This window comes from Vicugna pacos, chromosome 3, assembly GCF_048564905.1.
Source record: "Vicugna pacos chromosome 3, VicPac4, whole genome shotgun sequence".
Classification (NCBI taxonomy): domain Eukaryota; kingdom Metazoa; phylum Chordata; class Mammalia; order Artiodactyla; family Camelidae; genus Vicugna; species Vicugna pacos.
In genome coordinates, this window is record NC_132989.1 from 76,296,711 (window position 1) to 76,322,620 (window position 25,910).

The 25,910-nt window shown below is 42.1% G+C and overlaps 1 protein-coding gene across 3 annotated transcripts in view; it reads right to left on the reverse strand.

The window, feature by feature from the left end:
- Positions 1-25,910, reverse strand: part of MAST4 (microtubule associated serine/threonine kinase family member 4) — a 517,925-nt gene that overhangs the window by 367,029 nt on the left and 124,986 nt on the right. For all 3 annotated transcript variants that reach the window (XM_072958571.1, XM_072958578.1, XM_072958570.1), the window contains exon 2: positions 4,628-4,781. In XM_072958571.1, the coding sequence (XP_072814672.1) occupies positions 4,628-4,781 (154 nt within the window). The remainder of the gene's footprint in view (positions 1-4,627; positions 4,782-25,910) is intronic.

Below are 25,910 nucleotides of genomic sequence, written 5' to 3' on the forward strand. Positions count from 1 at the left end.
TAGGCATGGTAAACTCGAGGTCGTTGTTTCAATGCCAGACCTGCATAAAAGGTTCTGGTTGTTTTTCCCCTCTGATCTAATAATCTTAGTGATTCAAAACTTTAGTTAGGGAAGAAAATACCAAAAGTCCAATCAAGGGTGATTATGCATGGTAGAATTATAGGCTTACGGTTTCTCCTTTATGGTGCTCTGCATTTACTAAATTGTCACATTAAACACACATTACTTTCATAACCGAAAAACAGGTAAACATAAATATTTTGATTGTAAGAGACTGCATTTAAAGAGGAGAAAGACTGACCACCTTAGATGAAACTATTGGTGCTAATTCCTCACTTCCCTCCCAGGAGCATTATACACCTGCACTTTGCCAAGGTGTCATGGTGGGTGGAGCATGCTTCTGCCCCTTGACGCTGGGCTTGACCATGTGACTTTCTCTGGCCAATAGGAAGTTAGCAGACATGATGCCAGCAGAAGCTTGAAACCTGCCCGTGCATGTGGATGTGCACATGCTTGCTCCTGTCTTTTACCAGGAGGACACAATGCCTGGGGTAGCTGCTGGTCCAAGGAAGACGAGAGACACATGGAGCAGACCTAGAACTAATCGCAACAGAGCCCAGGCTAAATCATCCAAAACCTGGCTGACCTGCAGCCAAGTGAGAAAGAAAAGGAATATGTACTGCTGTCTGATAGTGAAATTTTTGTGGTTATAGAGCATTATTGTTGTCAACTGGTATACTACCTGATGCCACAAAAAAACCTCAGAGGCAAAAAATAACTCATATATTGAATTGAAGTGTATAAAAGGCCATACAGCATCCTTCTTCACATGCCCATTTATAAAGGGAACCAAGGCAAACATCATCCCAGTTGGAGAAAACTCCTTAGCCAATGGTAACTATTCCTCCCCTTTGTTAAATATATAATTAATTACAATTATGGTAAGTCCTATGAAGAGGTACTATGAGTCCATTCAACAATGAGATTTCACATTAAAAATATATTGTGAGCCATTTTCAATGTTTAAATGTATTTTTACATCATGATATTTAATGTTTATAATAGTTTTCCATTTTATGTGTATATCATAATATGTTTAATCAATATTCTTTTGCCAGATATGTAGATTTTAGATAATATTTTAATTATTATAAATGGTGCTGCTCTAAACTTTCCTGGAGTTAATTCTCTGCATATATTCAACTATTTCTTTGTGATGAAATCTGAGGAAAAGAATGGTTAAGTTAACAAATGCGTAAACTTTAAAGTTCTTCTGGGGTAATTCTTTGTATTTATTTATTTATTCTTAACAGAGGTACTGGGGATTGAACACAGGACCTCGTACGTGCCAGGCACGCACTTCACCACTGAGCCATACCCTGCCCCTACTAACGTTTTTAATATGTATTAACTGCCTAGTTTTACTTTACTTTTCTAATTAATGAAACAGGATCCCTACAGATGAGTCAGCCCCAGATACTAACTGAGCAAAAATTTTCCCACCTAGGATTCACTCCAATTAATCCTGCTGGAATTTACTGAAAACCTATCGGGTATCACCCGTGCCAGGCACAGTGGAGAGCTTACAGCCTTGGACCCTGGAGCAATGACATCTGGTTTCAAATCTTGGCTCTGCTGTGTATGAGCACCATGATCTTGTGCAATTTACTCAATCTGTTTGTGCCTCAGTGTTCTAATCTATGAAATGGGGATAAGAGTGCCACCCTCCTAAGTGCACAGAGATGTTGGAAGGATTGAATCAGTCAATAAATGTAATTCCCTAAAAACCATGCCTGCCACATAGTAAGCTCTTCATATTAGCTGTCATTATTACGAGGGACGAATAGATGAAAAGACCACAGATCTTCCTCTTAGAAAGCTAACAGTTTACTGAAACTTACCAAGGACAATTGGGTGGCAAAATTTTCATATTATAAATTAAGCCTTCACAAATTCTGTTTTAAAGCAAGCATAAAATGGCTAAGGTAGGGGGGAGCTCTTGGATTAAAACAAAGTTAAGCAATAGGAAGGTGGCTGGCCTTCAAATTACAGAATTATTAGGCACAAACCACTGATGGCAAAACCAGTTTGACTTAAGTTTAGCAACAAGGTCTATCCCAAGGGAAGATCCTATGTGATTACTTATAGTTGCCTAAAACTATGGGAAACCATTTTGCTTCAAGATCAGAAATGATGCTGCTTCTCTCTCTGCTCCACCACCTGATGCTAGCACAGAGCCTGACACAACGTAGAAATTCGGTTGATAAGGGTTTCAAACTGATGTTCAGGAGCCCAAGTTACCCATCAACTGAAAAAACCCTCAGTTCAATTCGTTATGCACAGAATACTAATAGCCACCATCCCTAGGCTGGGTGCTTTGCATATGCTATTTCATTAAACTCTGGGTGAAGATATCTACAAGGCCAATTAAGAATGTTTTCTTCAAATTCTGATATAACTTTCAAGTGTCTGCTTTTTAGAACAGGCTGACGTTCAAGAGATTTTTTAAAAGCTCTCCGAAAGGCTATTAAATATTTTTGAAAAGTATCTGACCAAAGATGTAATTACCTAAAATAACTGTGTATCAAGCCAAACTGCAAAGGCTAGACTTGCTAGAGCTGTTGAGATTTTCAAATGAGATTCAAGTCCAGCTTTTTTTTTTTTAAAGCTGAAGGCCAAATTTCATGTTTCAGGTCATTTACCTGCATTGAGAGCTACACCTTTGCATTATGTTAAAGCTTTAAGCAAACTGCTTAAGCAAAAATTTGAGAGAACCCTTGCTCCCTCCTCCAATTGGTCAAAACTAGTTTAGCCAAATTAAGTAACTTTCCTAAGTGAAATTAATAAGTAAGGGGGTAAACCTTTTAACCTGTAAGATTTAATTTCCCCACCTGAAAAACTAAGGGTTAGACTAAATCTTTAGGATCTCCCACTTAAAAAAGCAAACATTTTGCATCTATAAAAACGAAAGCAAAAAAAAAAATCCTAACAAGCAATAGAAGAGTATCAGTAGAGCTCAAGTGTGAACATTTGCCTTAAACTTAGTGAAGTGCAGAAATTTTTTTGATTTTTTTTTTCACCCCTCGGCCTGAAATTAGCTTCACCCTCCATCCCAGGAGTGTGCTACACTGGGTCATGTGTTCTAGGCTCCACTGATCATGGGACAGAAGCATTTCTGCCCCCCAAAATTCCACCTCCAAAAAGTCAAAATCCGTATTCTCCAAAAAAATGAAGAACTCAACGCATTTCCAGATCATTTATGAACTGGCAGAAAAGAATGACATGTGTAGAGAAAACTTTGCATGGGGGTTTGGAAAAACAATGAAGTTTCTTACAAAATATTTATATTTAGAGGAAAAAGCACTCAGAATGAAAAAAAAAAACCCAGAAATCTAACCTTCAGAGATTTAAAATGAAGTTTAATAACCTGAAAATTTATATGGTGAGTTTTTTAATGCTTTAAGTTATTTCAATTTGGTTATCTTTAAAGTCAACAAAATTTATCTGTAGGTTTTCTGGATTTGAATTTTTTAAATTAATTTTAACAACATAGTTTAAAAATGGGTGAAAGAAAAAAGAAAATGAGTGAAAGATTTGAACAGGCACTTCACAAAAGGAGAAGTACAAATGTACAATGAGTATCTGAAAAGACATTCGACATCATTTAGTCATCCAGAAAATACACAGTAAATCCAGACTGTGATAGGACTATTTACCCATTAAAATGGCTAGAATTAAAAAGACAGGCAATACCACAGGTTGGCAAGGATGCAGAGCAATTAGATTCCTTACCTGTTGCTGGTGGGAATGCAAAACGGTACCATTTTGAAAACTGGCAGTTTCTTATAAAGTTCAACATACACTACTGATACACGTGGATGCATCTTACACCGAGCAAAAGAAGCCAGACACCAAAAAGCACATACTCTATGATTCCATTAATACAAAATTCTTAAACTGAACCTAATCTAGAGACAAAAAGCAGATCCATCACTCCTGGGCCCAAGGAAAGGGCACAGGAATATTTTATACCCTGATTTTGGTGGTAGTTACACCAGCGTGTAAATTTGCCAAAACCCATCTGTGTGTACAGACACTGAGAGTGGACATGTTTTTATTATATGTAAATTACACCTCAGTAAAATTTACTAATAAAATCCTCAGTTTAACTGCTCTCTCTTGGATTAGATTTTACCGAACGGTCTGTGGAGGGGCAGGCACATTCTTAGAGGCTGGTTTTCACACGTGGATCTCCAGTGTTGCTGGGGACCTTTCTCCCGCTGTCCTTACCTATCCATGGGGGATTGGTTCTCTGGGAGACTAAAATTCATGATGCTCAAGTCCCTTATATAACATGGCACAGTATTTGTATATCAACTATGCACATCCTCCAGGATACTTTGTCACCTTTAAATTACTTATAAAACCTAAGACAATGTAAATGCTATGTAAATAGTTGCTGGCAGACTGCAAATTCAAGTTTTGCTTTAGGGAACTTCTGGAATTTTAAAAAATATGTTCCATCTGCTGTTGGTTGAATCCGTGGATATGGAACCCATGGATACAGAGGACTGTACCATGTAGGTGAAATCCCCTCTCTGAAACAAGTCTTACTGACGCGACTCACCTGTCAGAGCACCTCCCAGGCTTCCCCGCCGCAGCTGTCTTCCATCCTCACTGAGCTGTTTTTTAAACTTCAGCGACTTTCCGGGACCAGAAGCTACATCTGGGTTGCTGCATTTCCGAAATGGCATGGGTGGAGGGGATAATATGTGGTCAAGCTGCAGAGAGAAGGACAGAGGCGTCACGTGCTGGGGACACTCTCAGCACGACCAGCATGCATGAGCCACCATTCACACCTTCTTCCTTCTTTTCCTTCTCCAAAACCCTCTTCCTAACCCTGTTTTTAATTTGGCTACTTTTGAGATCTCAGAGTTTCACTGTTGAGTGTTCCATCTGAAAGATTATCTGGCTGGCTACAAAATCACCACTGCAGTGTTTTCAAGCTTCAGGTCACAGCATATTAGCGGATCATAAAGTCAAGTTTAGTAAGTTGTGACCAGTATTTTTTTAGTGCAACAGAAGAGAAATCACCAGAGTCCAATGAAGGAAGGAAAAGTATCATTTCATGAAATGTTTAAGTTGTAAACTTATGTGTGTGTATCCTGAGTCACCATGTACAATACGTCTTTCTGTGAGCCATCATCCCCCTAAAAAATGAAGACTATTGTTCTATAGATTCTCTACAGAATCAAAAGATCACTTCTTTAGTTGGCCACAAAAGAAAATTCACAAGATTTTGGTGCTCACAAATACATATAGGGAAGGGAAATCTCCGAGTACAATGCTTAATGGAAATTAATACATCCCTCTATCATTTTATAGCTTTTTAAAAGAAAGCATGTCACAAGAGCCAGAGAAACCAAAGTCACTTCAAAAGACAGTTTTCCACAAAAGAATCCCTCGTGTCACAACACTTATTTTAAGACCTGTCCTGCTTTTATAAGAAAACCTTTCATACTGGAATAGGACCCTATCTTCCAAAATGTTCTTCTCCAAGTAAGTATATGTGCATATGTCAGTGCCTAGATAGTTGTTAAAGACAAAAATATTCATGTGCACATGCATACACCAGACAGTTATTAAGAACAAAAAAGTACAAAATATATTCACAGAAATTCCAACTGCCACAGAAAAGAGCCAACTTCATAGAAATTTTAAAAGCAAAAAAGAGTTGGGTGACACTGCTCAAAGCCAGACATTTTTTTAGGGATGCTTCCCTGAGATTTGTTTTGTTTTCCTGGGTAGAAAGATGGTCATCTGGTTGTATTTGTCAGGATTTTCTCCGATTAAGACTCTCATGGATGTATTCATAGGAAGAAGAAATTCAGGATGAAGTCAGCCATTTGTCTGGCTATGCAATGCAGCATGTTCAAAACCATGACACAAAAAGAAATGTGACCTTGCCTATGAGTAACTCCTCTCAAGCCTGTTGAGATGAAATAGGCTTCATTGGCTCAGCTGTTCCATGATGTCAACTCTCCCACAAGCTCAACTGTGTTCATTAGTAACACAGAACAGCCGGATTTCAAGCACTTGTCAGTAAGTACCATCTGCAATTCACTGCCCATCAGTACTGCACTGTATTTCATCACCACTTAGCTGTTTAGTGAGAGGTCCTCAAGAAGTTAGCAGTACGTCCACTCCAGGATCTGCCCTGATCAGCAGGGAAAAGGAATCCCGGATGGTATTTTTTGAAGTATTTGTTGAGGCTGCTGCTTATTACATCAGTGTCCTACTTAGGAGGGCATCCCAGGATGAACTTCTGTCTAGTTCTGTCCTTAAATGAATTGTAGCATGGGAACCCTGGACAGTGACACAGCAGATACTAGAAAACACAGAACCCAGCCAGAGGTCTAAATGCAGCCCCAACCATTACATAAGGTAGAGGTTAATTTTGCTTCCTGCTAGGCTCCATTTTATGTCCTTACCCTAGTTTTTTTTTTTTTTCTTTTTTCTTTTTTCTGCCAATTTTTTGGGGGAAAATTTAAGAAAATGTGCCACAACAGACAAGTTGTGAGATTAATACAATGAACACCATACTCCCTTTACCAGTGGTGCCACACCACTTCCACTCGCTTTCCTCTCTCTCTCCTTCTCTTTCCCCTGCAGTGAAGTTAGCTGCAGACATTGCGGATTTTCACCCCTCAGTACTTCAGCCTGCCTCTTCTAAGAACCAGGACATTCTCTTAAATTCTCCTGCTTGGTACTGTACGTGCTCTTAGGTGATGCCTCAAACCTTTTGTTACTGAGGTGAAGTATAAATACCAGGAGAAATAACATATCATGTAGATTTCATACTAAAAATTTGCTTTCACACTGAAAAGAAAACTTGCAGCCACAAGGTGGCAATGTGTCATAGATGTTCAACAAAATGCTCTGTAATCACTAGACTCCTGTAAATGCACCAGGAGCCCTTTGGAACAGCCAAGCAAGCTGGGGTCCTTTCCATTTAGTCATTTTTCTCTGAATTACTAGTGGCAGCTGCGTAAAACACAAATATTTATTGTTTAAGGTTCATCAGCTTCTGCTACTTATTTTCCACCTGAAGTTAAATTTTTCAGCGTGCGGAGTTATAATTAATTTCTTTGGCAAAGGGTGTTATATCACAAATTAACAGAGGGTGGAAAAATAAGCCGAGGAAAGAAGATAATTCCTAAGGAGGCATTATGCGATTTCCTTACCTATTTCTGACAAAGCCACAAAAGACATGAAACAAACATAGAAGAAAGAGAAGGAAATCCAGGAGAAGGTGTAAGAAAAGGAAAAAAGAAAACACGTCAACACGTATAGAGTTGTAAGCGATTAGTCCATGAGCCAGAGTTTTTCACCAGAATCTCAGCCCCATGATGGGGGAGTATTATTTTAAATCTGGCAAAACTGAGGCAGTGAACTGTGAGGGCAGCAGATGCCACAATACACGCAGAACAGCCTAGCAGCACCACGCCATGTTCCCATTTTCCCAGGATCCCATTTTCTTCCTCACACAAAATCACACTCCCAACAGGGCTCTCTCTAAATAGATCATTTTTCCAAATTTGCTGTGTTGTCAGCGGCTCTACTTTTCTTTCTACAATTAGTCAAAGCTTCTCAAAATGGTCCACTGCAGCCTTGCCATTTATTTTTCATTTTTTGTCCTGATTCAAACATTCTTGATCCCTTTAAAAACATTTCATCAGACCCTGGAGCTTCTGGCCAACAGTCAACATATCACTCTGGACATTGCCCTTTAAATGATTTCAGTTTAATGTTTTCCAATTTTTCCAAACTCCCAAGACTCCATCCTACAAGGAACTCAACTAAAGACAGAGGTTGTCTCCACAACTTTTCACTCACGTTCAAGGGCTTCCAAGCCCGTGCTTCTTAGGACATGCTACAGATACTTCTAATTTCCCTCCCTATGCAGTCAGTGGGCTCCTAGAGAGCTACACCCTGCTCCCTGGTCATGTAAACGCACTCACCTAGCACGCTGTCAGCCACTAAGCATCCTGGATTGAAACACATTCTCCAGAAACACGGCTTTACTTCATTCACCTATGGCAAACACTGATTCGTGGTGGATTTGCTCAAAACTTCCCACGTTTAGTTTTCTTAACGTCCTGTAGTTCCAAGAGCCACAAAACAGTTTGAAGTACATTTGCATATTACTGTATTTAGAAGTCAGACAGACAGGGACCAAACGTACCTCTCCCAGGTAAGCAATGTCTCTTGCTAGCAGTGCATCACAGGAAATGGGTAAGCATCTTAGATAACAAAAGGTGTACGCAACTACTGTAAGTCTGATGCAGATTTGGAGGAAGTTTCCAAAATCATTTGTTTTATAGAAATGCTAATCACTGGAATTCTACATCTTTTTTATTCCTTTTTTTTCTTTGCCTTGCTTTGCTTCGGTTTCTTTGGGGCGGGGTGGGAGGGGGAAGTTTATTTATTTATTTAATAGAGGTACTGGGGATTGAACCCAGAACCTCGTGCATGCTAAGCATGAGCTCTACCACTGAGCTATATACTGTCCTCCTATTTTCTATATTGATCTCATAGTTTGCTGTTTTACAAATACCAGGCTGAGTAAAACAGAAGAATCCACCACAATTATACTGTGCCTTCTGCCATCAGTGAAGATGAATTAAAGGCAAATCATTTACAAGACTTGGCCTCATTTTGTTCAGTGTCTCTGCCATCCTCACCACCACCACTATCTCCAAATGGACCATGAGTTTCTTCCTCTATGGCTTTATGTGTAGTTTCATCCGGCTGTTTCTAAAACAGGCATGTTATGACTTTCGATGAATACAGAACTTGCAGCCTTCTTAACTGACAGTTTCTCCAACCGCGTCTCCAGGTACTTCCCTGCCCAAGCACACAAGTTCTCTCATTTATATTTCTTATAACCATTGTTACTTGGAAACAAATGGAAGATTATTCTAACTTCAGTCGATGGCGACTCCTTTCACCTAGCTTCTCAAGTCGCAAATCCTACACTTATTCTGAACCTCTTTCTTATTCCAAAGCCACTCAGCAAATCGTCTAACTCAACCTCCAAAACATATCCAGAACCCCATCACTTTGCCATTTCTACTGCTACCACTGATGCCTCTGCCATCTAGGTCTCCCTTGCAATAGCCTCCCCCACCCCCTGCCCCCAATAGATCTCTCTGCTTCTGTCCTACTCTCAGCACAGCAGCAGGGACCCTTCTAAAACATACGCCAGATGCTCCGCATCCTCTCCTTGGAGTCCTACCAGGACTTCCCCTTCTCCAGAACAATACTCCACTCACTCTTGCCTCAGACCTCAGAAGCCCCCCATCTTCCCAGCCCGGACCTTTACACCCATCACTTCCTCTACCTGGGACACACTCCAGATATTAGCTACCATCTCCACCCCTCCCATCTTCCAGTTCCCTGTTCAAAGGTTACTCCTTGTCGGGGCCGGGGGTGGGGGAGGCTTTCTCTAACTGCCCTATGCAGAAGGCCATGCCCACCACTTTTTTCCCTTTCCTTTTTTTCTCCATAGTATCTATCACCGCATGACATGTGAGAGCGTTTGTATTTGTTTATTGTTCTTCTCCCACTAGAATGTAAGTTACAAGAAATTACCTACTAGTCTGTTTTGTCCACTATTTGTCTACTGCTCTACATAAAAAGCGCCCTGGAAATATTTGTTGAAAGAAAAAAACCGCAAATCTCTGGTATTTAGTTTTTTAAAAAACTAAAAAAAAAAAAAAGACACACGCAATTAATGGTTTTTATTGTTGGAAAAAATAGGATAACCTTATAATATTAAATGTTATTCAAGGTGAAAATGCTAAAGGGAGTCTCTAGCCTTTTGACAAAGCTGAACACTTCACATATGAAAAAGACCCTTAGGTTAGAGCAAATGGCATGTTTTCAAAGAATCTTTTCTATATACCAAATAATATGCTAATTTTTAAACACTGCAACCTCTGAAGGTGATTCCTATCTAATGAATTATTCGACCTTTAACTGTACCCTAACTAGCATAATCACTTATGTCTATCAGTTCCTCTGTTTGGTAATTCCTCATTCATTTCTAAGATATGGCACATGCATTTTAAAGACCCATCCAGAATGCATGTGCCCTAAGGCCAAAGTTCATTAGTTCAAAGGGATCACCAATGACATGGCATACACAATGGGGTCTCACGGTAAAGTCTTTTTGATGCTAAAAAAAGAGAAAGAGACGGACTAGTTAACATAGGGTTATGAAGACATTGTTCACTTACTCTGCTTCTTGGTATTAAATATTCTAAGAAATTGTAGATATGAAAATAAATGAATAATTGTAATACTGTATAGATTTTGCTTATAATCTTAATTAACTGCTGTATTGCCTTCATCCAAAAAGGAATCCAACTGGCAACCTGAATTGACTTAGACTGAAAAATCGGATCGTATTTACGTTTAAACCAAAGCCTTTAAGCAAGATTTCAAAATCTGATAGAGTTTCAATAGTTAAGACAGTCATTATTGTCCTCAAACTAATTCCGCAGTGGTTAGGAATGCCAAAGTTTACTACCCTAATTAAGACATTTAACTATTTCTATGCCTGTTTCCTCATCTATAAAATGTTAGTAAGAATACTACCTGTCTCCTGAGATGGTCGTGAAAGTTAAAAGAACTCATACATGCACGTAAAGCAACACATGGAACGTAGTAAGTGCACAATAAACGTTAGCTGTGGTGGTTACTAACATCCCTGAGTAGAAGTTACCTCATGTGGAAACATCTCTGCATGTGTCCTTCATTATCAACGGTTTGCAAGGAAGTTAAACTTGTTACACTTTTACTGAGTGGTCTTTTTTTTTTTCTTTTTGGCTCAAATGAGAAGTTGGTTTGAATGAACTGCTTTCAAATTATTTCAGGCTGTAATTCTCGTGCCGTGCTCCAGATCACAAATTCCTGGGGCTTGATCACCCATTGCTGTGGAGTTTTCAGTGTGCAGGAAGTGAGGAGCCTACTCCAGATTTGAATTCTCAGGCACAGAAGGCCAATGTCATGCTACTTAACTCCTCCCCTGAAGTTCAGAGGTGGTGAGGATGCAGAGGGAGGGTGGATGAAAAGGGTGTGACACAGCGCTTGGCACACGCAAGCACTCAGTGAGTAGTAATGTTGGTGATAACTGTCACCACAGCTCAATTCACTTCTCCCCTTCTCTTAGCCTGTTGACTCACAAAGCATATGGCTCTTTGTTTACCTGGCCCTTCCGAGAGTTACCTCTCAGGCATCCTTACCTCTACTCTGCACAACTCAAAGAATAGAGTGAAAAGAATTCACTGTACATCCTCACCACTGCCTGAGGAACATGCAACCTCCCTTCCTCCCTTCCCAGCATCCTAAATCCAGCTATAGATTGAGTCAGACCCTGAGAGAGCTACCATCTTGGACCACATTTTACTGGGACCAATTGAATTGAATTTGCTAACAATCATTTTGGATTATGCCACCCAGAATGCATGCTTCCATGTAATGATTTTGTAAGAAACAGCCTTACATAAATCCTGCAACTCTTTTCTATAAACAGAAGGAAGGCCCTGTATTGAACATTCTCCTCCTTGTCAAGACTCATCTCTTTATAAAAACAGTAAGCAGCTGTGCACCAGGTATTCCTCTGGGGACAAAAGTGGACAAAACAGACAAAAATCCCCACCCACTAGGAGCTTCTTTCCAGCTGGGGCGACAGAATCTCAGAGAAAATGCTGTCAGTTCTCTGCACTAGGAACAGTTTGCCTCTGCTGGGTTATGGTCTGATTTTATCCTAGGAAGTCCATGAACCACATAACTAACCACGTTCCTCTAATGCAGCAGCTAGAAATCACAGGGCAAAGCTTGCAGACTGTCACCAGCAAGTGTGGCCCGTCCAGTCTCTATCAGGATTTCACAGACCTGGTAGCTGCAGTAACCTCACTGGATTTCACCTCACCCTCTGCTACAGACTGAATGTTTGTGTCCCCCCTGCCAATTCATATGTTGACTCCTAACCCGCAGAGTGACGGTATTTGGAGGTAGAGATTTGGGGAGGTGATTAGGTCATGAGGGGAGAGCCCTCCTGAATGGGATTAGTGCTTTTGCAGAAGACACCCCGCAGACCTGCCTTGCCCCTTCCACCACATGAGGACACAGCCAGAAGAGGGGTGGCTATGAACCAGGAAGCGGGCTCTCACCAGACACCGAACCTACCAGTGGCTCGATCTTGGACTTCCAAGCCTCCAGAACTGGGAGAAATAAACTGTGTTTATAAGGCATTCAATGTTTCGTTACAGTAGCTCAAGCTAAGACCCAGGTGGTCTCAAGTCATGGTGATCTTGCTGCCGAGGGGACGTTTGGCCATGTCTGAAACCATTTTTGATTTGTCCAACATAAAGGGACAGGGGACGTGCTGGTATCTACTGACTAGTGACCACAGGTGCCACCAAACATTCTGCAATCTACAGGAAAGCCCTGAGCAACAAAGAATTACCCAGCATAAAACATCAATTATGCCCCAGTTAAGAAACTTTTCTCTATGGTTGTTTTTCTTGTCTCTCTTCACCTATTTTTAACGTATTCACCTGGCTGAGTTATGTGTTATTATAGGTCATCTTAAAAGCCTTTTGAGAATAAGAAGGGGGGGTCAAAGGGAGAGCTTAGACTCTTACCAAGAATTGTTTATGTCAATATGATTTGTTAAGCAAATAATTTCCTGAGCCACATTAATTTACCCAAACTATTTAGCTGTTTATTGCATTTCGCTTTCTCAGTGAACATCCATGTTTTGCAAAATACATCAATAGAACATATTTAAACTGAAAGATGTGCTAGGCACCAATACCACTTTCCATCTGCAGTTTTGTAATTAATTCTTTGAAACACAAACTTCAATTAGCAATATAAAAAGCATTTCAGAAACATCCTAACACACATTATTAGATCCAACTACAGTGGTATTCACCTAAACAGAGCTGCACCACTAGCTTCATCTCTTAAGAGAATTGATTTTCTTTCTTCCCTCCCGAGAGAAATATGTAAATTAGCACTTTGATACCACAATCTCGCTTTTGTCTGTCAACTCAAGAAAATCAATTCCTTTGCTTATGAACATCTCTACACACATACACACACACACACACACACACACAACCTGCCAGCAATATCATCACAGTCCCAAGGACAAAGCACCACACAGCAGGCTTTTAATTGCCATGTGTACATTAAGCAATAACTTCAATAGTCTACAGATTTAAATAGAGCTAATATTATATTATAGGTTTTTTTTAAGCATAGCACTTCTCAAAGTTCAATTTAGAGACAATGACACTGGGGAAGCACAGAGAATATACTGATTTGACTTTACATATGTAACACCTATTTTCCTGTCACTTTAATATTCTAGATGTTTCCCTGACCTTTATTTAAGGATGTGATCTATGCCTGAAGTTGTTTACATATCTGAAGACGTTAAATTCCCCTGGTACCATCATGTCCCCATCAGCGACGTAACTGAAGATTCTGACCGCAGTTAACCAAACAGGAAGAAGATACATTCCTCACCAGTCATTGCCTCTGCATTTAGAGTCAGAGGGGAAAATCGCCACAATGCCACAAAACTCGACATTCTCTGCTGGTTTCCCACTCTGGCTCACAGAGTAGACCCCCAGGCGGGTAGTTGTATAATTCCCATTTTAGCAACGAGGAGACAGGTTGGGAAAGATTAAACCCTCCAACGCTATCAGCTACACAATAGAAACAAAAGCAATCAAGCTCAAGAGTCCTCACTCCAAAGCTCATGTTCCTGCCATCGCTCCAAACTGCCTCCGAGAGAGGGCCTCACCGTGGCGCACAAATCACACCAAGCCAGACAAAGATAACTTTCATTTCCTCTTCCATCCCGCATCTAGGAAGATCCCCAGTCAAGACGGCATCTTACACTCCTGTGTAACCCATCTCAATGGTCTAGTTCAATCTTAACCAATAGCAACAGAAGCAGTTTCTAGGGCTTCTTAGCCGAAATCCTCAAGTTAGAATTCTAGAATCACAAAATATTAGCAGTGGGAAACACCAAGACCATAATCTGTTCTCTAATTTCCTACTTTTCAGAAAATGAGGCCCCGTCAAGCCAACCACCCAGCTTTGCAAAGACAGCTGGCGCGTGAATCCAGCCCAGCACGTAGGTTTCCAGACCTGCCATCCACTGCCCAGCATGCCTCGCTCCCTTACCTACCCTGCCACAACCTCGCTGGTATCCATCATTCAATTCCAGTTGACTTGTGTGAACTTCTAGGGGTTTTCTTCATACATGCTTTATAACCCACAGTTTTTGTTTTTGTTTTTGTTTTTTGGCCAAATGTCTACTATGGCCTAGACACTGTGCTCAGGGCTGAAGATAAAAACAGAATGGACACGGTCATCATCCTCAGGGCTCTTCCAGCAGATTGCAGGAGACAGACACACAGCCCAACCATGAAACCACATGGCAAACGTGAAGACTGAGTGAGGAATGAGGGACGATAGGGGCTTTGAGCAGAGATTTCATCCCGCATCTCATTAATTTCCTGTCCTTACTGTGTTGGCTGAGCCACTCTCGTTTACTTACTGCTTGGAAACACAGGAGGGAATTGACTAGCATTTACTCACAGAGATTATGGTCTTCTCGGGGACCCCAAAGCTACTTCAGGAAGGACCACAGAGTGGCATGTAAACCCTTGGTAATTTTCCTCCTAGCTTGGAGTTTTTCAGACTTGTTTTATTGTACAGAAAAAAGTTTTATCTTCTGAACAAAGTGGTCTAAGAAGACTTATGGGGAGACTCCTCTCTTTGCTCAGAAGGTGCTCTGATAAGTACCGCAGTGGGAAGACATCTGATTCCGCAGGGTCTGAGGCTGAGCAGAACTATTTTGTATTATTGTAGGAGGAAGGATTTGTTGCTCAGAGACGGAAAGAGAAGGAACATGGAAACAGTGAAATAAAGCACCAAAAGACAAAGTGTGTTTTCAACTAAATGAAAACCAACCATGGAGAGTAACTGGCTGCCAAACATTTTCTGAGAAGAGGTGTAGAGAAAGAACAGAGTTTCTCCCACCATCGGTGCCACCCAGCCTAACTCAAAACGTTTCTCCTTCCTAAGGCACCAACTGCGCCACCATGGCGGGTGCTCTGGGATCAGGCCGGGAATCACATCCCACTTCTGGACAGGACCAGACAACAGTGGGGAGGAGGAAGGCAGGGGTTTGAAGCAAGCCCACAGCCGGGATAGCATTTAGCCACTTAAAAGGGACAAATTATAATTTCACTATCAAGTAAGGATAATGACATCCTCTTGACAGGATTTTTGTGGATTAGTCAATTTATCAGTATCAAGTTCCCAGCAACAGAAGCCATTCGAATATTTCTTCTCTTTCCCCTACTCGATCCTCTCTTACCCTGGTTCATTTTGCCAGAACCATACACGGAAATCATCAAGCACTGGAATAACATTAATAACTTCAATAACATCTACTGAGCCTAAAAATAAACTTTCTACAAGTTTCTGGGAAAAATGTCAAAATATGCTCTTCTTGTAAAATAATGTCTAAACTCTTTAACTGGACAAACAAGTACATTAATATTCATTTCATGATTTTACAGTAAGAGGGAAAAAGGGCTGTTAGAGCAAGTCCGCTGTGGGGAACAGTAGCCAACTAAACCCTGACCCAAGACGCAAGATCAACACTCTTCAGAAAAGTGTTCCTAAGAAGCACGAGTCACGAGTTCTCTGCAGCTGAGGGGCCTCACCTGGTTAAAATGGAAATATTTGAGAAGGATCGGAAAAACAATCACTGAGAAGTTGGCAAATAGAAAGAGGACTAGAAGGAGGGCCCTGGGGATGCAGTGGTGCAGGGCCATGCAAATGATTTCTATCAGCTCCATGTCTTCTTTAAGAGGGGAAAACATAACCAGAGACTGTGAAGGGAATGGAGAAGAAAGAGAAAGAAAGGACTGAGGGAGAAAGGGGAGGCAGAGGCAGATGGAAAGAGCACAGAGTGACTGAGCAAGAGCTGCTCAGGGACGTTAATGTCCTGCTGGCTGCCAGGCTCCACGTCCCCTCATCCTTCCACTCTGGCTGTGTCCCACCCCAGAGCCTAACCATCATCTTTCTTGGCAAGAACAAGTAATAAGTAAATAATTATAATTAGTTAACTATGTTAAGTATTTATCTATGAATATATTCCAGAATTACAAGTAAATGAATTCTAAGACCTTAAGTCAGTAGGTCTGTGGCTCAGCACCAAATCCATATCACTCCTGGATCTCTGTGTGACCAGGTGACCAGGTTCTGCCCAGCTGTCTATCCTGTTTCCCTGGGCTGAGTCTTTGCTTCTCAGTTACTAGTCTCCCTGGTCTGAGGCCCCAGAACTCGAGGTCTGGGGGCTGCCTTGGCCCCAGGACCTGGTACTGCCTGCCTCTTGCCTCTAAAAAGCAGCCTGCTGGGGACCAGGTCCCAACATGGTGCCTTCTGCCAGTCTGCCCGGTGAAATGCACATCTGCCTCACCTCTGTTGGGAGCCACATCCTGGACTTAGCACTCACTCTAGAACTTTAGATAATGGTGATAATATCCCAGCCTTCCTCTGTCCAGTCACAGCATCCCAGGGCTGAGTGCCATGTCATCATCTACCAGTTCCCAAGAGTCAGGACAGGTCTCACCTGCCAGTCCCCCAGGAGAACATGAACTAGAGAAACATGGGAAGAAGAAAATGACACAGAAAGACACATAAGAGAAGAAAGGGAGAGGGTGGGAAATATAGTGAGGGAGACAGAAGAAAAAGGAAAAAGAAGAGCAATGAATAGCTTGGCAGACTGCAGAAAAGGAACCCATCTTAACTTCTCATCACCCACTGCTCACTTGGGTCATGAGTGTGTGAGTAACTTGATCATTCTGATCTCTTGATTACTGATTATACTGTCCTTGAAAAGTCTGATTGGCTGATCAACCACTACAGGGAACACACATGTTTTTATCTATTCTTTGTAAAAGAGTCTGGCTCCAAACAAGAGCCCTGTGCTCTGAGCCTCCCTCCCCGCCCCCACACTTGCCAAGAAGAAAACTCTCCAGGTTCCAGGAGAGAAGAACAAAGCGAGACATTCCCTGTAACCACATGAAATCAAGTAAGGAAAAGGTTTTGCCTTTGGGTACAGGTTTATAACTCTTCTAAAAGAAGTATTCACCAGAAGTTACGGTACAGACAGAAGATAATTCACTGTCAAGAATCCCTTGAGTTCTCAAAGTAGCCCCCAAGGACTGGGTTGAGTTACGTCAATAAGGCCAACACAGCAACAAGAAGAGTTGAAGAGGACTGAGAGTTTTACCATATTCTGTTTTTCAACCATGTCTATAGACGATAATTCTAAAGATACAGGTAAAAATATACCTACTTTAGCCAATAAGAAGAAACAATTCTGTTTCCCTTCCCACTAAAGAACAAAGACAAAACCAATCAATACACAAGAACCCCAGGGAACCACCTGACCAGCTGGGGAGCCAACCAGTCCTCAGAAGGCATGAACACACTGACATCTGGCCACATCTGAAACAGACGTGGGCAGGTGGACCCAGAAAGCAACTTTACCGTCGGCATCTGACCTGACTCTGACTCCCGTGCCCCAGGTTTTTATTTTCCCATTCTTGCTCCAGACTCGCTGCTGGAAGGGATCTAGGTTGACCACATGTGGATCAGGCTGGAATCAAAAGACACACTAAATTAGAGGAAGTTTCCAATTTGAGCTTGAAATCTGCCAAGAACAGAACACTCCACTCTCTGCATATAGATAGTCTGCCTGTCAAGAAATTGAGGGCTTTTGTATACAAAAGCCTGGACTTACAGGTAAGTAAATTATATTTCTTCTCCTTATATGGGGATTTTGAATAATGAATCTTTCTACCCTGTGTTTACTTAAAGATTAATAAAAACCAGTTAAAAAATATGAAAGCATGGTTATCTACAAGACCACACCCACAGGACTCGTCTGGCTGGTGATGTACACAGTCCCCACCCCTTTGTATCACCACAGCTACTGGAAGCCAGGCTTCTTCCCTACTAAGGCTATGGGTTTTCTTTGTCTTCCAGCTCCTGTAAGTTACAGTCACCCCTTACTGCTGAGAGGCCCCATCCTCACCAAGCTCAAGCCACCCCAGCCACTAAATCTTCATTCCTCATCTTCACTAGTCATTGATTTTTCCAGGAATCAGCAAACTACAGCCCATATGCTGAGTAAAATACTGGACCACAGCCATGCTCATTGGTTAATATCCCGTCCACAGCAGCAGGGCTGAGCAGGTATTACCGAGCCCGTATGGCACACAAAGCCTGAAATGTTTACTGTCTGGCCCTTGACTGAACAAGTTTGCCAGTGCCTGATTTCTTCAGTAAATGAGCATCCACTGTGGGCCAAGTACTGCTTGGGCAGCACGGAGAGAGCAGGGAGTAAGGCCAACCCCTTTCCTGAGGTGGTCATGGGGCTGTGAAGCAGCAACAGTGGGAACGGGCCCCTCTATCACGTGGGTGGTGAGGGGCCATCTCTCTGACAGGGGGCCAGGTGAACAGAGACCTGGAGGGAGGGAGCAGTGCAGGGGGAAGAGGCTTCTAAGCGAAGAGAAGGGGAACTGAAGCAAGAGTGAGTTCAGCATGTTTGAGAAAAATTGAACAAGGTGGCTCTTTCCATAATTTCAGTCCACTCCCCCCCCCTCCTTCGCTAGGCACAACCCTCACTGCGGCAGGCATGTTCTAAGTGCTGTGGGCACATTATCTTATTTAATTGTTGAAACAACCCTCTGATGTGGTATTATTTTCATCCCCACTTTACAGATGAGGAAACTGAGGTTTAGGGAGTTTAAGTGACTTACCCAAGGCATCAGAGCTAGTGATCAATAAAGACTGAGGCCCCCAGCTAGCTGTCAGGCCCACCCTCTTCCTTGAGTCCATCTGTGTTTAGGCAGCCCTGGCCCTGTCACCCAGCTGCAGACCAACAGTTTTACGTTGCACCTGGTCCAAGGTGCAGACCACTTGGACTGATGGAGGAGGCTTCCCAAGCCTGCTTTCTTTTCCACTCCCTGTTTTTGGACCATAACCTCAGTGAACTCCTCTATTTCCACCCACCCCTGACATTACACAAACGTCCTAAGACTACTTCCAAAACAAACTCACTGAACTATGGAAGCCTCACTGACACAGGGCAACAGTGAGCAAAAGAAGAAAGGAGGAGGGGAACTGATAGTTACAGAAGGCCTTCTGCGGGCCAGGCACTGATATAAACACTGTGCACCTCATTTCTGAGAGATGATGCTTGGTGAGAATGTTGAAATAGAAAAACTTGGCACCTTCCATTTAGGTTTCTGCATTCCACAGTGCTGGAGGAGTCTCCACAGCAGAAATGTTTTAACTGTAAGGGACAGCACGTGCTACTAGACTGTGTTTCAAGATCAGTTATCACCGTATGTCCTGAGACAAGACATACAGCAACCCCTTATTCTTTTCTACCTCAGACCATGTTCTTGAATGTCCCTGCTCTGTCTCCTCTGTCTCCTTGCAGACTGTCTATCAGCCTTTATGCTTTGCTCACAAGTGTTCAGATGGTGTCTCAGGCATAACTGATTTGTCCTAAAGGAACCATCTACCCATATTAACATGCTTACCTCTTCCTGGAGGTGTGGGAGCCCACAGGCAGTTAGGACTCTTGGTGACTTAGCTTCATGATTTTCCAAGCACTCCCAAGACAGGTGTGTGGACTAACATCCCAGTGTAGCCTTTAATTTCTAATGCCACTGACATACCTAAAAATCACTCACAGCGAAGTTCCAAAGCGACACGTACTACAGAATGAGGAACACACCTCCATAAATGCTACCTACAAAGTATGGAATGGAAAAGTGGCAAGGGCGATGGAAAATAACTTTCCCTGCTCAGTAGATAAAAATTAGAAAAATGCTTTGCTGGCTCCTCTGTTTTAGCATTTATACAGGAAAACATAATTCCATTCTTGGTTAGTATGTCTGCTGCTCCCCGTGAATCCTAATCTCTAATCTGTGCCTCCCAAAATTTAGCCAAAGTCCTGACATAGTCATTACTTAGCATATGCATCACGTGAATAAATGTAGACTTTGTACTTGAGAGCATTATCAGGTGACAACTATCCCAAGGAGTTAAGAGATGCATTATTGAGAAGGAAAGAAAAGAAGACCTAAATAAGGTTAAAATGCCTCCACCTATGTGTACAATGAGAGGAGGGTTAGCCATGCAAAAAAAAAAAAAAAAACAACTCCCTGGAGCTGGGTTCCGAAGCAGGCCAGTCATTCCTCACACCTGATTGGTATTCCTTTCTGATTGACACAAACCAGTTTTACTCACCTCCTTTTTCTCCCCAGAATTCCTGCCATGAGGGTAGAGAGGTCAAGGAAAATAAGCAAGAAGGACCTCTCCTCCAACAACTGGAGAAAGATGTAGCTAAACAGGTGTGTGACCTCTCTCTCTGGGAAAGGAGGCAGTAACAGCAGAATTATCCAGAAATGTATGTTTTATATTCCATAAATGGTATTTCACTAAAAATGTAGAACTATGTACCATTTCCCCATTTCCCAAATGAATAAGAATATAGGAAAGAGGCAGGGAGGGTCTAGCTCAGTGGCAGAGCACATGCTTAGCATGCAAGAGGTCCTGGGTTCAATCCCCAGTACTTTCATTAAATAAATAAATAAACCTAATTCCCCCCCCCAATTTTTTTTGTAAGAGAAAAAAGAGTATAGGAATGAGCAAGACAGTCAATTCCATGAATTATTTTTGAAAACTGAGAAACGACTTGACATAATCACACAAACATAACTGAGGGAGGACATTTTTTACTTAATGAATCACTCATCACTGTAGTTCATTAAAACAAAGGGAAAAAAAAGATCTCCAGGAGAACGACAGGGAAGGTATCAATAATTCCAGACTTCGATAACTGCCCTAAAAGAGGGCAACGATCTACCTAAAATCTTTAAAGAATTCTTACATTTCAGAATCTTACGTAGTCACAACATCTCATAACCAAAATTTATTCATCAACAGTGGACATCACCAAGTTAGAAATAAAAAGTCAAAGAAGTCGAATGAACGTTATCTGTAAGCAGCCTAGGACTATGATATGGTTCGCAGTGCCCAAGGCCTGGCAGCAGCTAAAAATTCGCCACCATCAAAAAAAAAAAAAAAAAAAAAAAAAAAAAAGCAAGAAGGCAGCCCTGTCACAGCATCTTCGAACTGAAGGAGAATGTCATGGCCACATACTCTGGCCTCCCCGAAATACCTTTAGAATCTAGAACCACCCTCCACATACACTCTTGACCCTCCCCCCGTTTTTCCCCCTCTGTGGTACCTATCATCTAAAGCACCGTGTGTCACACTTGTTTGCTTATTGTCACCACCCCTGCCCTGCCCCCTCCCCAGAACACAAGCTTTGGGAAGGCAGGGATGAGGCTGTTTCATTCCCTGGGGAAAGCCCAGAGGCTGGAAGAGTGCCCAGCACGTAGGTACAGTGGCCGTTAGTGCTGCCTGGACTGTCCTTGGGCTCTCCACCTTCTGGGCACACCGTAGCATTGTCTTCCTGCCCCCTGTGGATGGATAGAGCCACGTGACAGGGCCTGACCAGCCAGTCTGAGGAAAAGTGATGCGTGTCGTGTCCTGGCTAAAGCACTTAGCTACAGGTATGAGAGCCTCCAGGGCCCCCATCCCATTCTGCTTCAGATAGGGCAGCTCTGTCAGCCTGTCCCGGAGTGGGGACAAGAGCCAAGCAAAGCCAGAACTGATATAAAGCACGAGCAAGAAATAAACCTTTGTGCTTCAAGCCACCGAGGCTTAACCGATAGGGTAGGTGCTCAGTAAAACTTTGCAGCTGATGTGCCAATACCCCTCACAGAGCTCTGAGCATAATGAGCTCTGAGAGGACCCGTATACTCACAACGCAGCCCATCCCAATGAGGAACAACTCACGAGTGCTTCCTGGTATGAAGTCAAAAACTCTTACAGAAAAGAACCATGTGATGGCTAATTTTAGGTGTCTGGGCCCTGTCTCTTTGGAGCACCCTGACTAATGCAAATGGCGGGACAGGGTTGTTACCCACTCACTCCCTGCCTTCCACATCTGTCTTAAGCTTTCCTGAAGGGGCCTTTGATAGAACAAGGTCAAGAGAGAGTGACTTGGAGTTATGTTGTGAGTAGTGATCAATATGGGCAAGAGAAAGGTTCGTTTGTCCTACAGATGTTTCACTCAGAAGCTTCTTAGGAGCTTCAAGCTCCTTCCAGCAAAGTAGACCTCAAGGATCAAACAGCCTCTCCAGGATGGACCTTAGACTTGGGAAGAGCATACATGTAGAAGCAGGTCTAAGGGACCAAAGTGTATGGATGGACACGAGGCCAAGAAGAGAGTCTCAGCTGCCCAGATGTGGTGGTTTTATTACATGTACAGGAACTCTTTGGTACTCCTTCTTTTAAGAGGTAGACCTTGATAATGCTCCCCTTTTCAGTGCAGGCTATACTTAGTGCTTTGCTTCTAAGGAATGTAACAGGGCAGAAATGATGATGTGTAACTTCTAAAACTTGGCCATACAAGGCATTGTGGGTTTCTCCTTGTCCTCTCCCTCTCCCCTCATCTCCCCTGCTAGCCTGTCCATCCATTCCTCCCCTTCCATGTATTAAATACTTGGTCTGGGAGAAGCCAGCTGCCACGCCATGAGGACATCCAAGCATCCCTATGGAGAAGCCCATATGGTGAGGAACTGAGGCTTCCTGACAACAGCCAGCACCAACAGGCCAGCTGTGTGAGGAAAACATCTTGGAAGTGAATTCTCCTGCCCAGTCAAACCTTCAGATGACTGTAGCCCTGGCTGCATCCTCATGAATGAGCTCAAGGCAGAATCACACAGATAAGCTGCTCCTGAATTACTAATTCAACAAACTTTGAGAGAGTAACTTGCTGGATTTGGTTTTGGGTTGTTTTGTTCTTTTTTGTTTTTTTTAAGCAGCTACATTTGGGGGATAATTTCTTAAACAGCAAAGGTAAGTAATATATCAAGTGTTCTTTGGCCTGGGTGTGTGCATACGTGTGCATTTTGTATGAATGGCATGTGCACAGTGACTTTATGCGATGGGCTACATATTCACATTGATAGCCCAGGTATATGACAGATGCAAGATGTTCAATCAAGTATAGTACTCCCTGGAGTCCCTAACCCTAGGTTTCTTCTTTGTCATACTTAAGCGTAGAATGGTTCTTCTCTTCACTGCTGTCAAGATCTTTTGAAAATAACCTTCCTTGTACCACAAGTGAAAAGCAGTTTCGTTCCTCTACATCACACCACCCATCACCACGATGGGCCTCCTTTCACTTCCGCACGACTCAGGAAACTCCTGAACAGAGAAAAGTAACAGGAATGGGTCACAGCTAATGGTACCTGAATGTAAGGCTGTGAAATGACTACCCGTGCCTTTCTTTTTCCATATTCTAACTTTTTCCCAAAAAAAGACTTAAAGAATTTGGTAGAATAACTCCAGGAGGAATCCCGTCCCCTGACACTAATCCATTGCCAACTGCAGTGGCTCAATGGTGCTTTCTGCCTTTCTACCTCTCCTCAGAACTTGCATTTGATTCTGTAAGTCATTTACTGTCTTATTCAACAGTAATTCAGTGACTGATGCAGAATAAAAATACAGCTCGTATCATGTGTGTGTCAGCAGGCTGGGAGGCACACAGACGCCAAGGCGCACACGCAAAAGCACAAAAACCCACAGGACACACAGTTGCCAAAGGATTCTCCATCTCCTGACAATTTGCACCTTTTGCCTCTGTCCTAGTTGTGGGCATAAGTGATAGCAGGGAGATGCTCAATCTAGAACAGTCTAAGGTGTAACTTCTAAAAAAAGTAAAAAGGTTAACTGAGGCACTAAGCCACCCTGGATGAGGACAGAAAAGAAAGGGACAACAGTGTAAGAGTCAGGTGAGTGAAAGCAAGATGGTGCCAAGGTTTGCAGGGGAGTCCGTCAGCTCCAGCAGAAAGCAAGCAGTGGAAAAGGGGAAACTAGCTTCTCCAGATTCCCCAGATCCCACAGCTATTGCCTCTAGGATTAAGTGTTCCGTGTCACTGTACCAGGTAGAATAATGGAAACCTTACATCAGAAGCACTGAAAAAATAAAAGTTATCAAAGACTCCTTTTACTTAGACAAAAACAAAGGTGGTGCATCACTTTTGAAATGGTTTCCAATTATGTTCCAAAAGTATGTACTGAATGCTTACCCTCTGTTAAGGTACTGTAAAAGGAATGGTAGGGTAAAGTGCTAAGTAAACATAGCCCCTGCAATCCGGGATAGCTGAATCTAATAAGTGAGTCAACCTGTGAAGTTCTCAGGATCTATAAAAATTATAGCTCTTCTCCCCAAATAAACACATAGGCAGAATAAATACTAACTTTTGCTAACAATTTCAGGCTATCTCTGTAAATCCTCAAGGTCCATGGATCCTACAATACGTACTTCTTGATCTCTTAGGGGAAAAAATTTGCAGAATTTAATAAATGTATTACATAGATGTTAACCTAGCCTCTCTTCCAAGCAGTTGAAAACATCACCTTCATTCTTACCAAAAACTAGATATTGAAGAGGAGAAAATACATACGTTCGTGTAAAAGGAACACTTACTAATATTTCTGGCATACTTTTTTTAGGTAATAGTGATTAAACTAAAATGAAATGTGTGCAATCTAAATTTTTAACATCTGCATTTTTAACCTCATCCTCATTCTAGGTGCAGTTATTTTGTGAGGTTAGTTTTGAATATAAAACACTTTCTGTAGCTCCAAGACAGCAAGCAGAACACTTCTCAATTGTTTCAGTGGTTTAAATAATTTTTGGCTCTATTATGAGTAGAAAAAAATTCACCAGAATATTTCATTTCTTAGAAAAACTCAGTTTTTCTACATCAACTGTATTTATAGTGTCAAAAAGAACACACAAATGGCAAGTGAATTAGGCCTTTCTCATCATTTCTGCAGTGTCTCCAAGAGACATGGTCTCAGATACATCGCATAAGCTGTTCTTTAGGGTAGAGCACGGGACACTAGCAGTCTCAGGAAGGTACTCAGGACAGCACTATTCCGGAAAGTGAAACCCCGGGAAACACTAAGAACACTGATTCATCTTAAACATAAAGTGTACAGATTCAGAGATGAACTATTTTCAGCTAAGCACTCCTATTTATAAAGGAATGTAAACTGATACAAAGGAGGGATAAAACAGTTAAGATTAAGCATTTTGAGAGCAATGGAGAAATGGTCCCACTTTACACAGGACGGCCCCAAATACCCTGGACTCCATCTGAGACTCAAGTGGCTCTGGAGAGCCAGCCAGTGGAAGGTTTGTGGATTATCCTTCCTTACCAGCCAATGACAATATTTACTGAGCTCCTAACAACTGTATACTCTCTGCAGAGAATGAGTGCTGAAATACTAAAATATTTCAGCTTTCAGGGATTTAGCGGAGAGGGACAGAAAAAAAAACTGTACATATACACACAATTTATTTATTTCTATGTGTATTTTAGAAATAAGCAGATATAACCTAACCCAACAGTAACAGGAGTGAAAGCTGCTAAAGGAAGAGAAATTGAGAGGATGCCATCTCGCTGGATGCTCTTGGACCAGGAATCAAGCAAATTCCCAAAAAAGGTGATGTAATTAAACTATCATGACACATTAACTGAAACACCTTGTTCTATATGCAGACGTCTGACAGATACACCCCAGTGGTTCCGCAGATAACAGCTGTTCTGATCTTTGGATATTGCTAAGCTGTGCCCAAT